General features: G+C 40.0%; 2 protein-coding genes across 3 annotated transcripts in view; both read left to right on the top strand.

Moving 5' to 3' along the window:
• Positions 1 to 3,535: 3,535 nt before the first annotated feature.
• Positions 3,536 to 9,407, top strand: ndufa5 (NADH:ubiquinone oxidoreductase subunit A5). The gene is made up of 5 exons (XM_036577768.1): positions 3,536 to 3,624; positions 6,238 to 6,282; positions 6,404 to 6,520; positions 8,983 to 9,048; positions 9,183 to 9,407. The coding sequence occupies exons 1-5, from the start codon at positions 3,604 to 3,606 to the stop codon at positions 9,282 to 9,284; spliced, it is 351 nt and encodes a 116-aa protein (XP_036433661.1). The 5' UTR covers positions 3,536 to 3,603; the 3' UTR covers positions 9,285 to 9,407.
• Positions 9,408 to 11,499: 2,092 nt separating this feature from the next.
• ints13 (integrator complex subunit 13) overlaps positions 11,500 to 15,531 on the top strand; it is a 43,300-nt gene continuing 39,268 nt past the window's right edge. For both annotated transcript variants that reach the window (XM_036577767.1, XM_036577766.1), the window contains exons 1-4: positions 11,500 to 11,822; positions 13,340 to 13,589; positions 13,690 to 13,764; positions 14,719 to 14,921. In XM_036577767.1, the coding sequence (XP_036433660.1) occupies positions 13,365 to 13,589; positions 13,690 to 13,764; positions 14,719 to 14,921 (503 nt within the window). In that variant the 5' untranslated portion in view covers positions 11,500 to 11,822; positions 13,340 to 13,364. The remainder of the gene's footprint in view (positions 11,823 to 13,339; positions 13,590 to 13,689; positions 13,765 to 14,718; positions 14,922 to 15,531) is intronic.

Below are 15,531 nucleotides of genomic sequence, written 5' to 3'. Positions count from 1 at the left end.
TACATCATTACTATTATATATGAGGTAATGATTATGAGAAACATTTTATCTCATTATTATGAGATATCAAGTCATTATTATGTAATATTACATCACAAAGATGAAAAACATTCTCATTATTATGAGATATTCCTCATTAAGATTAATTCATAACTTTTGTTTGTTTGTTTGTTTGTTTACTCATGTCCATTTACAGGCTCAGTTATGACTATAATAACTGTAATAACTAATAATTATAATCCTAGCGAAATTTCACACTCATTAATGTACATTTAGTAACGCCAAGTCCATTTATGGAGATAAGTATCTTGAGATAATATGATCTTGAGATGATTATGCCAAGAAAATGATCCTGAGATATTTATTTCATGATACAGTAACCATGTGGTACCTTAATGACCACCAGGAGGCAGAAGATCACCCTTTTAAAAACATACACTATGTCCTCTCGTGGGCTCCGTAGGTTACTGGTTTATGGTTAAAAACATTGAAAACAAACCGATGAACTGTATGGAGGACCAGATTTGCCAAAATGAAAAATAAATAAAATTAAAAATAAATGACTTAGTAAATTAATATATGAAGTAGAATAATGATGATAAATCTAAAAATAAATAAATATACACAACAATTAATATATTAATAAATAAAATATTATATAAATTAATATGTCTGCATTTATTTGTGTGTATTTAATAATTTTCCCTTATTTTTTGTTATTTATGTTTCTTTATTAACATTTTTTCAGTTTTTCTATTCATTTATTTCCATAACTGTTAATTTCTATATTTATTTATCTCTCTATTTATTTATTTCTCTATTTCCTTATGCTAATAAATGGGCTGTCAGTCAATGATGTCACAGCATCTCAATATTGCTATTGGTTGGTCGATGTCAGACTCTGTAGGTCGATTGCACGTGTCTTGCTCTCTCAGCAGTAGCTGAGGACCAGACAATACAGTAATGTCTGCTTACAGCAGCAGACAGTCAGAGATCTGAGAGTCTCGGCTGATCTGGCTGAAGATGCAGGTCTGGATTATTGACTCTTCCGTTGGAGGCTGTGGGGACAGTTTGGTCCATTTTGCTGCCTCTGCTTGTTTAGAGGTCGACCCTGTAGTGTTCAGAACTTTGGAGGAGGTGGTTCATCGTCTTTTTCTGCAAAATTCAGATCACAGAGACATGTGCCACATTACCCCACTTACACTATACTGCCAAAAGTATTCACTCACCCATCCAAATCACTGAATTCAGGTGTTCTAGTCAGTTCCATGGCCACAGGTGTGTAAAACCAAGCACCTAGGCCTGCAGACTGCTTCTACAGACATTAGTGAAAGAATGGGTCGCTCTCAGGAGCTCAGTGAGTTCCAGCGTGGTACTGTGATAGGATGACACCTGTGCAACAAGTCCAGTCGTGAAATTTCCTCGCTACTAAATATTCCACAGTCAACTGTCAGTGGTATTATAACAAAGTGGAAGCGATTGGAAACAACAGCAACTCAGCCACAAAGTGGTTGGCCACGTAAAATGACAGAGTGGGGTCAGCGGATGCTGAGGCGCATAGTGCGCAGAGGTCACCAACTTTCTGCGGAGTCAATCACTACAGACCTCCAAACTTCATGTGGCCTTCAGATCAGCTCAAGAACAGCGTAGAGAGCTTCATGGAATGGGTTTCCATGGCCGAGCAGCTGCATCCAAGCCTTACATCACCAAGCGCAATGCAAAGCGCTGAATGCAGTGGTGTAAAGCGCCGCCACTGGACTCCAGAGCAGTGGAGACGTGTTCTCTGGAGTGACCAATCACGCTTCTCCGTCTGGCAATCTGATGGACGAGTCTGGGTTTGATGGTTGCCAGGAGAACGGTACTTGTCTGACTGCATTGTGCCAAGTGTAAAGTTTGGTGGAGGGGGGATTATGGGGTGGGGTTGTTTTTCAGGAGTTGGGCTCGGCCCCTTAGTTCCAGTGAAAGAAACTCTTAATGCTTCAGCACCAAGAGATTTTGGACAATTTTATGCTTCCAACTTTGTGGGAACAGTTTGGGGAGTTTGGCCCCTTCCTGTTCCAACATGACTGCGCACCAGTGCACAAAGCAGCTCCATAAAGACATGGATGAGCGAGTTTGGTGTGGAAGAACTTGACTGGCCTGCACAGAGTCCTGACCTCAACCCGACAGAACACCTTTGGGATGAATTAGAGTGGAGACTGCGAGCCAGGCCTTCTCGTCCAACGTCAGTGTCTGACCTCACAAATGCGTTTCTGGAAGAACGGTCAAAAATTCCCATAAACACTCCTAAACCTTGTGGAAAGCCTTCCCAGAAGAGCTGAAGCTGTTGTAGCTGCAAAGGGTGGGCCGACATCATATTAAACCCTATGGATTAAGAATGGGACGTCACTCAAGTTCATATGCGTGTGAAGGCAGACGAGCGAATACTTTTGGCAATATAGTGTATCTGTTACCTCACTGATCCCTTTCTCTGCCACTATACACCCATTTACTGCTTTAACCTTTTCCTTTCCTTTAACTTTAGACCCATACTTTGCACAGTGTAAAGGTTACAGGTATGACTGTGTGTGTGTGTGTGTGTGTGTGTGTGTGTGTGTGTGTGAGTGAGTGATGATAGGAATGCATGTTTTATTTTTTATTTTTTTTGTATTGTATTTTTTTTAATATATTTTATGTAATATTTATTTTATTTTATTTTATTCACTACATGTAAATGTCTGTCTGATACTGTGCGCTGTGAGCTCCTGTAACCAGAACCTAATTCCTTGTATGTGTCAGCAAACCTGGCCAATAAAGCTTGATTCTGATTCTGATTCTGATTTTTATTCCGATTCTGATTCTGATTTGGACGCCCCTCTCACATACAGCCTGTGGAAGCCATGGAGGGTTATTTATCGACAGGTTTGTCTGTTCGTGCAGCTCTTTATGGAGTTGGTGAAAGAACAGTTTAATCAGCTCTTCTCCTCCTGGTCTTGATTGCTAAGCCTGAACGTGAAAAACACGCCCCCTCATTATCATATGCATGACGAAATACAGAAATAAATAAATGAATTAATGAAAAAAAGAAATAAATGAATTGATAAAAAAATAATAAAAATAAATGAATTAATGAATAAAGAGAACAATTCTTTAAAAATATAGATACGGAAAAAAATATAAAAATGACATTAATAAAACAATAATTGATTAATGAAAAAAATAATGTATTTATTTATTTATTTATTAATTAATACATGAATCAGTGAATAAAGAGAACAATTGTTAAAAACATAGATATGGAAAAAATATATAAAAATTGCATTAGTATAACAAAATAAATAATACAGAAGTAAATAAATTGAGAAATATATAACTGCAGATAACTTACAATCACAATAATAAGCAATATATACTTTATTTAGTTTTTTTTATTTATTGATTAATTTACTGAGCCATTTATTTTTTAATTTTATTTATTTTTCAATTTGGCGAATCTGGTCCAGCGAGCCGCGCTGGGTGCAGTGACTCGGTGAAGCGCAGGGGGGCAGCAGAGAGGCGCCGCTCCGCACTCGACATCATACCCCGTCGAGGGAGCGCGGCGTTAGCGGTTAGCCGTTAGCAGTCATGGCCGGAGTGGTGAAGAAGGTAGGTCGGTCGGGTCTGGAGGTCACGGAGCTTTAACGGGTTATAATATCGCTCAGATACGGATCTCAGCTCTCAGGCAGAGCTGCTGGTTCACCTCCTCCCCCTGTACAGGCTCTAGATTCGGCCACAGGGCGCAGGAGCTGCGGGAATGGAGGTGAACGGTTAGCATAGTTAACGACCAACGACCAAAACAACACAAACCAGCCGAGCTGAGCAGAGAATTCAGCCTAAATCTGATTCAGAGCGGATTAATCCGGACAAACTCACCGATACGCTGTTTAATGTTATGATATATTGATTTGCACGCGCTTAGGAAAGATGGTTCTTCAAGCGTTCTTTAGTAAAGGCGATTATGGTTCTATTCAGGAACATCAACTGTTTATAAAAACATTTGCAGGCTTAGATTAAATAGTTCCTTACGGAGCCCCGCTGGTGACATCCTGTATAAATAAAAATAATGCGTGGCCACGACTTAGTAAAGCATGGGAATGAGATCCTAATGCGTGGCCACGACTTAGTAAGGCGTGGGAATGAGATGATTAGGTTGTGGCCACGACTTAGTAAGGCGTGGGAATGAGATGATTAGGTCGTGGCCATGACTTAGTAAAGCATGGGAATGAGATCCTAATGTGTGGCCACGACTTAGTCAGGCGTGGGAATGAGATGATTAGGTCGTGGCCATGACTTAGTACATTAGGATCTCGTTCCCAGGCTTTACTAAGTCGTGGCCACACATTAGGATCTCGTTCCCACGTGTTAATAAGTCGTGGCCACACATTATTTTTATTTACACAGGATGTCGTCATCAGGGCTCCGTATTCAATTGATGGAGAAAGTGCTGTATTTTGTTCTATGTTCCACCAAAAAAGGGTTCTGCTGTTTTTTTGACGTCAGCCGTGTAAGTTAACAGTAGAAGAACCCATTTTGGTGCTACGTGGGACCATTTTCAGAAAGGTTCTTTGTAGAATGGGTTGTATATGAGTTATAGAATCTTTGTTGGATGTGTTGTATATGCATATGTCCTATAAAGACCTTCTGGTACTATATAGAACCAGTTTCAAAAAGGTTCTTTACAGAACCATATATAACACATTCTCCATCTGTCTGAAACCATCTAAAGAACCATTTAAGATTATAGTTCTATTTAGAAACATGAGCTCTTTATAGAACCATTTGCAGGCTTAAATAGTTCCTTGCATGGTGAAACGGCTCTTCAATTGATGGAGAACGTGCTGTATATTGTTCTATACACCCCCAAAAAGGGTTCTGCTGTTTTTGTATGATGTCAAGCTTGTAAGTTAACAGTAGAAGAACCCATTTTGGTGCTACATAGGACCATTTTCAGAAAGGTTCTTTGTAGAATGTGTTGTATATGCATATGTCCTATAAAGACCTTTTGGTGCTATATAGAACCACTTTTTAAAAAGGTTCTTTACAGAACCATATACATAACACATTCTCCATCTGTCTGAAGCCATGCAAAGAACCATTTAAGCATGTAAATGGTTCTTTGAGTGTTCATGGTTCTATATAGAACCACTGTCATTGCTAAACTCTTTGAAGAACCATCTTTTGTGTATAACATGTTCCTGCTGAAAAAAACAGTGTCTGCTGGTTTCTGATGGTGTCCAGTAGTCAGTTATGGTATTCTGTGTTGTCCTGATGGGTTGATATCACAGTGTGCAGGACTCTGATGGTTCTGATTCCAGAGGCATTTGATATTTTCCTAATGGGATCTAAAAGTGTCGTACAGGAAAGTGGTGGACTCACAGGAAACATTAAGCCAATTCCCATTAGAAAGCAAAACTATCAGGTTTTAATCCTAATGGTCCTAATCCTTAATCCTAATCCTAACAGGGTGTTACACCTACATAATCTAAAATGGTGAAGACTAACTTACATGTGAAAAGAAACGTTTAGGTTTCATGCAGGTCAGTTAGGTCAGTTTAACTCATTATATAGCATGAGAGGAATACAGAGAGCACTCATCTCTGTAGGGGTTGCTTAAAGGGGAATACCACCAATTTTTCAAGTTTCCTTTGTAACTCTGTGTGTGAGATGTAAACAGAGTGGTTCAGAGTGGTTTGGTGTGAAATGGTTCAGATGTCTTTACAGTGGTGGTGATAGGAACCAGGGGTTGCCATGACTACAACACAAATATAGACATTTTATTTACTATCCAGAACCACCAGTGAACCTACACGAGTCTTCTGAGCTTATATGGAATGTTGATGATGGAAAATAGAGGAAAATCTGAAATAATAAGTTTTCTTTGGGGACTATTTGACCTCAACATGTATCCCTCCACCATGAATGGAGTTTAAGTTCTCAAAACTATCATAAAACAGTGTCTCAGTCATCAGGCAGTGAATTCATAACCATTTCATGTAGGAACTTTCTGTGAGGGAGCTTTTAGAGGTGGACGTCTGGTTCCTATCACCACCACTGTGAACAGTTCTTACTCGGTAAGTTTATCTAGAACGAAGCGTTTCACACCAAACCACTCTGAACGACTCTGTTTACATCTGAACCATTTAATTATGAAGAACTTTTGAAAGATGGGTGGAATTGCCCTTCACTTGGCCTAAAGCATTAATTGTTTATTCCTTTCAGACCACGGGATTGGTGGGACTCGCTGTTTCACAAAACCCGCATCAGGTAAATGCAAAAAACAGTCTCAGTCTCTTAAGTCTGCAGTAAATGTAAGTCTGCATGATTTCACTTAAGGGCAAGTGCAGTGCAAACAAACCGTTCAGCTTTCCTGTTGTTCTACCCCCAGCGTCTTAGGGTTCTGTACACCAAGATTTTGGGTTCCCTCCAGTCGATGCCCCAGGATGCTGCCTACAGGAAGTACACAGAGCAGCTGATCACTGAGAGATTCAACCACGTCAAAACAGTAAGAAAACATCCCCTTAGATTTGTATTTATTTCAAATGTCAGGTTTCTGATTGACCATGCTGTCAGTAGGGCTGGGCGATGTGGCCTCACCTGAATACGATCAATTCCATTATATACAACAGTTAGTTCCGGCCACGCAAGCTGATTGGTTGAAAAGTGTTCTAACTGTGCTGTTATTTCACCATAACATCACAGGTTTTTCACAAACACTGTATCACTCCGCTGAGACACTGTTGCTAAGCAACGACTCTGACAGCTGTAGGAGACGCTCAAGACATTTGAACATTTTCACTTCTTACTTTGCCACAAACAGAAAATGGACACTTTTAAGATTTGACCGACAGCCGATTTGGTCAGACTCTGAAGATGAGACGACACTAAATTCCCAAACTGTCATCACCACTGAGCAGCTTTTCAGTCGGCAGCTGAGACAGAAGAACAGCTGAACAACCTGGAATCAGCCAGAAATGAACCCAACACCATTCGCCAAACTAAATGGGCTGTAAGATGCTTTACAGACTGGCTGGAACAAAACAACATTAATACTGATCTGGCAAAAACTGACAAAACTGAGCTGAACTTGATATTGCGGCAGTTTTATGGCTCAGTCTGATTTGGTCAGACTCTGAAGATCAGACTACACGTTTGGCGAATGGTGTTGGGTTCATTTCTGAACAGTTTGGGAGTTTAGTGTAAGGAGCTGGAGAACGAACTGCCGGCTGTGCAGCGAGTGGGCGGAGCTCGTTACTCTGACGTAGCAACAAGCTGCTCGTTAAGGAACTATAATTTGGTGAAGGAACTGCGAACATTAAAACATATTAAACGCCGCGTTCACGGCCCAGTTTATTAATTTATTACTGTATTTATTTAACTGTTGTATAAAAGCAATAGAACACTCGAGGAGTGTGTTATCGCCAATAACATCATTGTTATTTCACGATAACACACTCCCTCTGTGTTCTATTGCTTAAATATAATCAAATTTATAGAACGGATAGTTCAGGTCCTAATATCTGATTGGCTGAGCTGCGTTCAAAGCCGTTGTAAAATCCACAATATACCACACCTATGACTCACAACCACTGAACTCTGTATCACGGCGCCACAGCACAAAAAAAACCTGTTAATGTTGATGGAATAATCTTTGACTCTAATGCTGCTCGCATGGAGCACCGAGTGTACTGATGAACTAAGAACCCATTTTTTGTTTAAACTGAGGGGCTGACAACTTATGTTCTTAACTAGAACCAGGCTGGTCAGCTAGCTAACAGGCTGAAAGAGAGCAAACATGCTAAACAGCTCCATCATTAATATCACAGGCTTGAATTAAAACACTTACAGTATGATTAACTGTAAAACTGCAACATAAAAGCCTAAAAAACATCACTTGAATATCTTACACACTTCAAATGTGTTTAGTTGGAAGTCGCGTCAAACCCAGGCTGAATCCCAAACGGCTCCGTACTCCCTAAATAGTGTTCTAGCTATGAAAGTTTTGAAGTTCTAGCCTCTACAGCCAAACAGTGCATCATGTATCGAGTGTGGATGAGTCTGAATCCCAAATGACTGTTTCTTACCTGTATTTTGCTCTGTTGGGCTGCAGGATCCAGTATTTAAACTCCTATGTAGTGCACTATGTAGGGAGCAGGGAGCTGTTTGAGATTCAGCCCCAGTGTGAGAAGAGAAGCCGCTGGATTGGTACTAAACAAGACTCGCGGTGGTGATTTGGTGACCAGAAGTGAAGGATTTTATATTAAACAGTGCTGCGATATCATATATTCATTGTTATATAATAAAAAATTAAAAAATGAATGAAATGATCGCAAAACACCCTGATGGGCGACCAAATGTTCTCCTTGTTCAGTGGTCCATGGTTGCTTGGCAACAACACTGTACTCCAAAAGAACTACATTTGTTGGCAGAATACTTGTTTATGTTGATCATTATTAATAATTACTTAAGTTATTTTCTGAAAAAGTGTGTAATTTCATTATATTTTATGTTGGACGCCGATTTATAAAAAGCAATAAGCCACTTGAGGCCTTGAGTTACTGTGATTTTATCACAGGAAAGGGAGTTTTACTCTGACGACACCCTTCCCTGTGACAAAATCCCAGTAATGCACAGCTATTTGTGGCTTATTGCTTTATTAGAATATTCGTTGATAGCAGTAGCCTTAATCCCCTGTTCAAATACATCACTGACCATCTCGGACTACAGGAACAAAATATCAGGAAGCCTCCTGTCACTCCTGAGCTAAATATGAATATATATTATATATTAATTATATGTAATTATATGCAGTGTAGGCACAGCTTAAGGTGTTTTAAATATAATACTAAATAAATAAATACCAAATACTTGAGTTTTCTGGTTATTTGATTATTCTGGTTATTTATGCCGGTATTGATTGCAGTGAAGTGTAATTGAAATTTTCCTGCTGTGTGATGTTCTGTAAAGGAGCCAGATGTAGAGAAGCTGGAGAAGAAAATCAACTGTGGCCAGATTGAGGAGGTCATCGCACAAGTGAGTAGAGAACGGACTGCCTGGTATACATGCTGCTTAGTTCATGTTTATGAAGAAACAGTTCATCATGTCATTAATATGGGTGATAAGCTCACGTTACACTTTTTAAAATGTCCCTCGATGATGTTCCACAGGCGGAGTCGGAGCTTTTCTTGTCCAGGAAGATGTCAGAATGGAAACCATGGGAGCCGCTGATTGAAGAGGCTCCTGCAAACCAGTGGAAATGGCCAATCTGAGAGCTCATATTGAGGCTTCATTCATAATAGACCATTTATTCAGTTCCATCAATGGGCTATGTTGTCGATGTAAGTTGTATTTATGTTTTAAAATGATGAATAAACCCAATGTTTATGATTGGCCTGAGAAGTGTTCTGATTAATCTGATCCACGAACGGGGGACTCTGGAGAAGCCACTGATCTTACTGACTTGTGAGTCGTACATTTCAGCCCGAGGGGAAAAACCACAAACAAGAGTGACTAGAGAGCCAACATTAATGCAGTAAATGAATAAAACCTTTCATGTCTAACCCTACAGGCGCACTGTAATATCTTATAAATATCTAATATCAGTAATAAGATATATAATAAGAAGTAAAAACATCTTAAAAGTAGTCAAAATACCTAATATTTCCCATTATGAGATTTTTGTGAGAGGTGTGTGTATGTGTATATATACATATATATATACATATATATATATATACACACACACACACACACACATATATATATATATATATATATATATATATATATATATATATATATATGATGTGTTGTTGGAAGAAAACCTTGTATCTCTAATATGATAGCTTTACAGGAGAAGGAAAAAACCTACTTTACTTTTAATGTAAGTCAATGGAACCAGACTTTTTTCCAAGTCATTTTGGGCCGTTTCTTTTGGTCCATTCATCATCAAGTTTGCACACAATGTAAAGGGTAACAGGCATTTTCAAATTATGTCAAAAATGGAGATACAAAGTTTTTCTTCTGACAGCAGCGATATGTGTGTGTGTGTGTGTATATATATGTGTGTGTGTGTGGTGGTGATAGGAACCAGGTGTTTGTGTGTATAGAAAAGAGAGCGTTTCACACATCTGAAACTCTTAATTATGCAGACTTTGAAAAATTGCTCTTTAAGCCTTTGATTATCTTTGAGGTCAATTTCACCCTGTTTACCATCTCTGAATAAATTATTTACTTATTCTAGTAATTCTATTTATCTTTCTTGGTCCATATTTAATGACTTTCCCTAAATAGTGGAGACGACTGGGTAACCATAAAATGAACATGATCAGACATTTTCAATGTCCTGTACACGTTCTGTATACATCAGTGTTCTTTAGGGTCCGTTTGACTCCAGGCTGTTCAAGCTGCGTAAAACAAGAAATATCAACAGTTTACACACGTTTGTTTTGGGGTGTTTTGGATGATCCTGAGGTCACTGTAACATGCAATTTTATAATCTTCAAAAAACCCTTCCCTCTGCTTTAGAGCCCTAACCTAACGACCACACCTTTAGTAGCGCGAGAACCTCTGATCACACCACATGAGGGAGAATCAGAAGCAGATTTATTGGCCAAGTATGTTGACACAAGGAACTTGGTTCCAGCTGTTGGTGTCTGACTATACACAGTATACAAGCAATAAGTAGACAATAATATACAGACAATGCACCATATACAATATACACAGCACACAAGCTGTAAATAGAAATTATCTAAGCCGCTTGCCCTTCTGGGGCGCTGGAGCCTATCCCAGCGGTCATTGGGCAGAAGGCAGGAAACACCCTGGATGGGTGTAAGTAGACAATCTAAGGATAATAATATACAATGTACATATTATTTACAGACAATATACAGTATACAAGCAATATGTAGACTAATATAGCTAATAATAAACAGACAATGTACATGTCATTACAGACAATACACAATATACAGTATACACAGTATAAATGGACTATATAAGGACAATAATATACAATGTACATATTATTTACAGACAATATACAGTATACAAGCAATGTGTGGACTACATATGGCTAATAATAAACAATGCACATATTATTTACAGACAATATACAGTATACAAGCAATATGTGGACTAACATAGCTAATAATAAACAGACAATGTACACATCATTACAGACAATACACAATATACAGTATACACAGTATACAAGCAATAAATAGACAGTATAAGAACAATAATATACAGACAATGTACATATTTACAGACAAACAACAGCATTGTATATCAGGTATGGAACAGAATTTCCACCGGATATTCTGTGGAGGTTTCACTCGATGAAAGATGACAGGGTGATGATGATGATGAAGCTTCATCACTTTGACTGAAAGCTCTGTGAAAGCGCTCTCCAGAGGCCGCACACTGGAACCATTCGCGCTGCACTTGTATTCGCACGGAATTGTTTGCCAGTCTGCCCGATGTGTGCAACACGGCATTATGTCCTCTAGTCCGCGGCCCCGCAGTTAGCGCGCTGCTCTTCTTAAGATCTTGTTTTCCTGTGAAGATCAAAGCGCCGCTCGCCTCTAGTTCATCTCGGATTATTCAGACCTGCGGGATTCATTACGGAGCGGGACGCAGCCGGCTCGGACAATGCTAAGCTAAGCTAGGCTAGGCTAGGCTAGTCCGGCTTCGCTTCAGCGGCTCCGCGACTGGAACGCAACATCATCATCATCATTCTCCTCCTCCTCCTCAGTTCAGCGGCATCTTCATCACCTTCATCCAGACTCGCCGCGCAACGCCGGGTTAGACTTTTACACACCACGCACAGAGAGCTCTCCGCCTGCTGACGGCCATTAGCCTCGCAGCTAACAGCGGCTAACAGCGGCTCGGCTTCCTTAGAGCTCAGAGAAACACAGCGCTCCTCTCTGCCCTCATTACCGCGACCAGAGCTCGAACCGAACAGAGACCGACCAGAGTCCGAACCGAACAGAGACCAACCACTGTTTACTATACTGAGGCCACTAGTTACTATATTAAGGCAATGACTTCTTATTTTGAGGCCACAATTTACTATATTGAGGCCATGAGTTACTATACTGATGCCACTAGTTACTATATTAAGGCCATGACTTACTATTTTGAGACCTCAATTTACTATATTGAGGCCATGAGTTACTATACTGATGCCACTAGTTACTATATTAAGGCCATGACTTACTATTTTGAGGCCACAAATTACAATATTGAGGCCACTAGTTACTATACTGATGCCACTAGTTACTATATTAAGGCCATGACTTACTGTTTTGAGGCCACAATTTACTATATTTAGGTCACAAATTACAATATCGAGGCCACAAGTTACTATACTGTTACCACAGTTTACTATGTTGAGGCCACTAGTTACTATGTTAAGGACACAATGTACTATACTGAGTGCAAGAATTACTATTTTAGTTGCTTCTGATTGATCTTGCTCATCTGCACACTTAAAAAGATGGTTCTTTAGATGGTTCTTTGTATCATGAAAGGGTTCTTTAGATTGATGGAAAATGTGCATGAATAAGCTATATAGAACCCTTTATGAAAAGGGTTCTATATAGCACGCAAAAGCGTTCTTCAATTGGTAGAAGCTTTACACTGTTACAACAGAAGAACCCTTTTGGATGCCGTATAGAACTCTTTTTAAAGAGGTTCTATATAGAACCATCAACAGCACACTTTCCATAAATCTGACCGATTTCATGATGCAAAAAAAAAAAAAACTGAATCATGCAGAGAGTTCTTGGAGTGTTCATGGTTCTATATAGAACCGTTTTCTTTACTACCGAACCCTTGAAGAACCATCCTGTTAAGTGTGTAGATGAGTTAGACCAATCAGAAGCAAATAAACACCCATGTGCTGTGACATCACGTCTCTTAATTTATAGAAAAGAATCACAGTTTAATCACAGTTCCAGTCTTAGTCATCAATTACAATTTTCTTTCGGGATCAATGAAGTTCTATCTGTCCATCTATATAAGAATTGCAATTAGACATGTTCCCAAAATCACTGAGCCCCACATGGTGACCCCTGGTTCCTATCACCACCACTGTAAAGCAAGTCTCTATAGTTAAGAATTTCACACCAAACCACTCTAAATGACCACTGAATTATGTCGAAATTTAGAAAAATTGGTGGAATTCCTCTTTCAGCCTGACTGGGAATATTTATTTTCCTTAAACTGGCTTTCTTGATCCTGAATTTGTTAAACTTGCTTCGATCTTGGATTGCTCTGATATTGATACGAGCTCATGGAGTCTGTTTCTCTTTTGCAGGTAATCAGCCTTGAGCACCAGCAGGATGAAGACCTTCTCAATCTCACACAAGACGGCGTTCGTGGTCGATCACTGTCCCTACATGGCCGAGTCCAGCAGGCAGCAGATTGAATGTGACATGCTGACCAAGAGTCGAGGTCAGGGCGTGATCCCTTTAGCTCCCGTCTCCAAATCTCTCTGGACGTGCGCTGTGGAGTGCTCCATGGAGTATTTGCGTATTCTCTATGACATCTACCCTGCAAGGAAACTCGTAAGATACATTAGACAATGTGATTTTTCAGGGTAACTGGATGATTAACCTGTTCAGTGTGTTACGAACAGTGATTTATTCAGCTCGTACTGTTTTACAGGTGAATTACATTGTTAGCGATTCAGAATTCCACATCCTGAATAGTTGGAGACAGGAGGACCAGAACATTCAAGAGGTAAATTCTGCTCTCCGTCTGTTGGCGATACTCTGTGTTATACACTGATCAGGCGTAACGTTATGACCACCTCCTTGTTTCTACGCTCATTGTCCATTTTATCAGCTCCACTTACTATATAGGTGCACTTTGTAGTTCTACAGTTACAGACTGTAGTCCATCTGTTTCTCTGATACTTTGTTAGCCCCCTTTTACCCTGTTCTTCAGTGGTCAGGACCCCCATGGACCCTCACAGAGCAGGTACTATTTGGGTGGTGGATCATTCTCAGCACTGCTGTAACACTGACGTGGTGGTGGTGTGTTAATGTGTGTTGTGCTGGTCTGAGTGGATCGGACACAGCAGTGCTGCTGGAGTTTTTAAACACCTCAGTGTCGCTGCTGGACTGAGAATAGTCCACCAACCAAAAATATCCAGCGTCCTGTGACCACTGATGAAGGACTAGAGGATGACCAACACAAACTGTGCAGCAGCAGATGAGCTATCGTCTCTGATTTTACATCTACAAGGTGGACTGACAAGGTAGGAGTGTCTAATAGAGTGGACAGTGAGTGGACACAGTGTTTTAAAACTCCAGCAGCATTGCTGTGTCTGATCCACTCGCACCAGCACAACACACATTAACACACCACCACCACGTCAGTGTTACTGCAGTGCACCACCCAAATAGTACCTGCTCTTTGAGGGTCCATGGGGGTCCTGACCACTGAAGAACAGGGTAAAAGGGGGCTAACAAAGTATCAGAGAAACAGATGGACTACAGTCTGTAACTGTAGAACTACAGAGTGAAACTATGTGGTCAGTGGAGCTGATAAAATGGACAGTGGACCATTTTATGGTTAAAAAGAAAAAACAGCCCCCTTGCAGTACCACCACAGTCCACTGGGGGCCACAGCTCACAGGTTAAAAACCACTGATGCAGCAGATGCATTAACTAATAATCTTGTCTTTAACAGCTGATGGGAGCGCTGGCAGCTGTAGGGCCTCCCAACCCGCGTGAGGATCCAGAATGCTGCAGCATCTTGCACGGACTGGTGGCAGCAGTGGAGTCGCTCTGCAAGATTACAGAATACCAGCACGAGTCACGGACCACTCTGATGGACATGGCTGACCGAGTGGCCAACAGGGGGCGCATCATCTGTCTCACTAATGCAAAAAGGTAACGGACCCAGAGATCCTTTAGGGGTTTTGGACAATTTCAAGACTTTACACAACAGTAATTTTAAACAACTTTAAACTATGACAAACAAACTCCTGTTCTGCTCACAAACACGTGTGGTGTGGATTGAAAGTCTAGAATCTACACTTTCAATAGATTTTCTCTGCTATGATTGAGAAATAGTTAAACAGTATTTTAAAGGTTTATCTTTCCAGTTATAATGTTGAAGTTTTATGTACCAAAATCAGTCATGTTTAATTTTTATGTGACCATTTTCCTACTTCTCTTCATTCTCAGGCTGTTTTGGTTACCATGCCTTTAAAGTGATGTATGTAAATGACCCCTGTTCTGATTGGGTGCCCTGTATTGTGCCTTATTTAATAAGTACTCTGGGTTGAAACACTCTTACAGCTTCAGTGTGAATGGGCAGAGCTGAACTGCTGTAGGGGAAAAGTGGTTTAAATGAAAATGTAGTGATATCAGTGACATCAAAACAGGATGTTTTTGCAGCTTAGTTTCCGTATATTTAAATGCCTGAAAATTTAAGGTATTTGATTTTTAAACAAGTGAGGAAATACAGTTACAGTTAAATACATGAAATTAGTCCTTT

The sequence above is a fragment of the Colossoma macropomum genome, unplaced genomic scaffold, assembly GCF_904425465.1.
Source record: "Colossoma macropomum unplaced genomic scaffold, Colossoma_macropomum, whole genome shotgun sequence".
In the NCBI taxonomy this organism is placed as follows: Eukaryota; Metazoa; Chordata; class Actinopteri; order Characiformes; family Serrasalmidae; genus Colossoma; species Colossoma macropomum.
The sequence above is the reverse complement of the archived record's forward strand: the minus strand, read 5'-3'. Positions and strand labels throughout refer to the sequence as shown.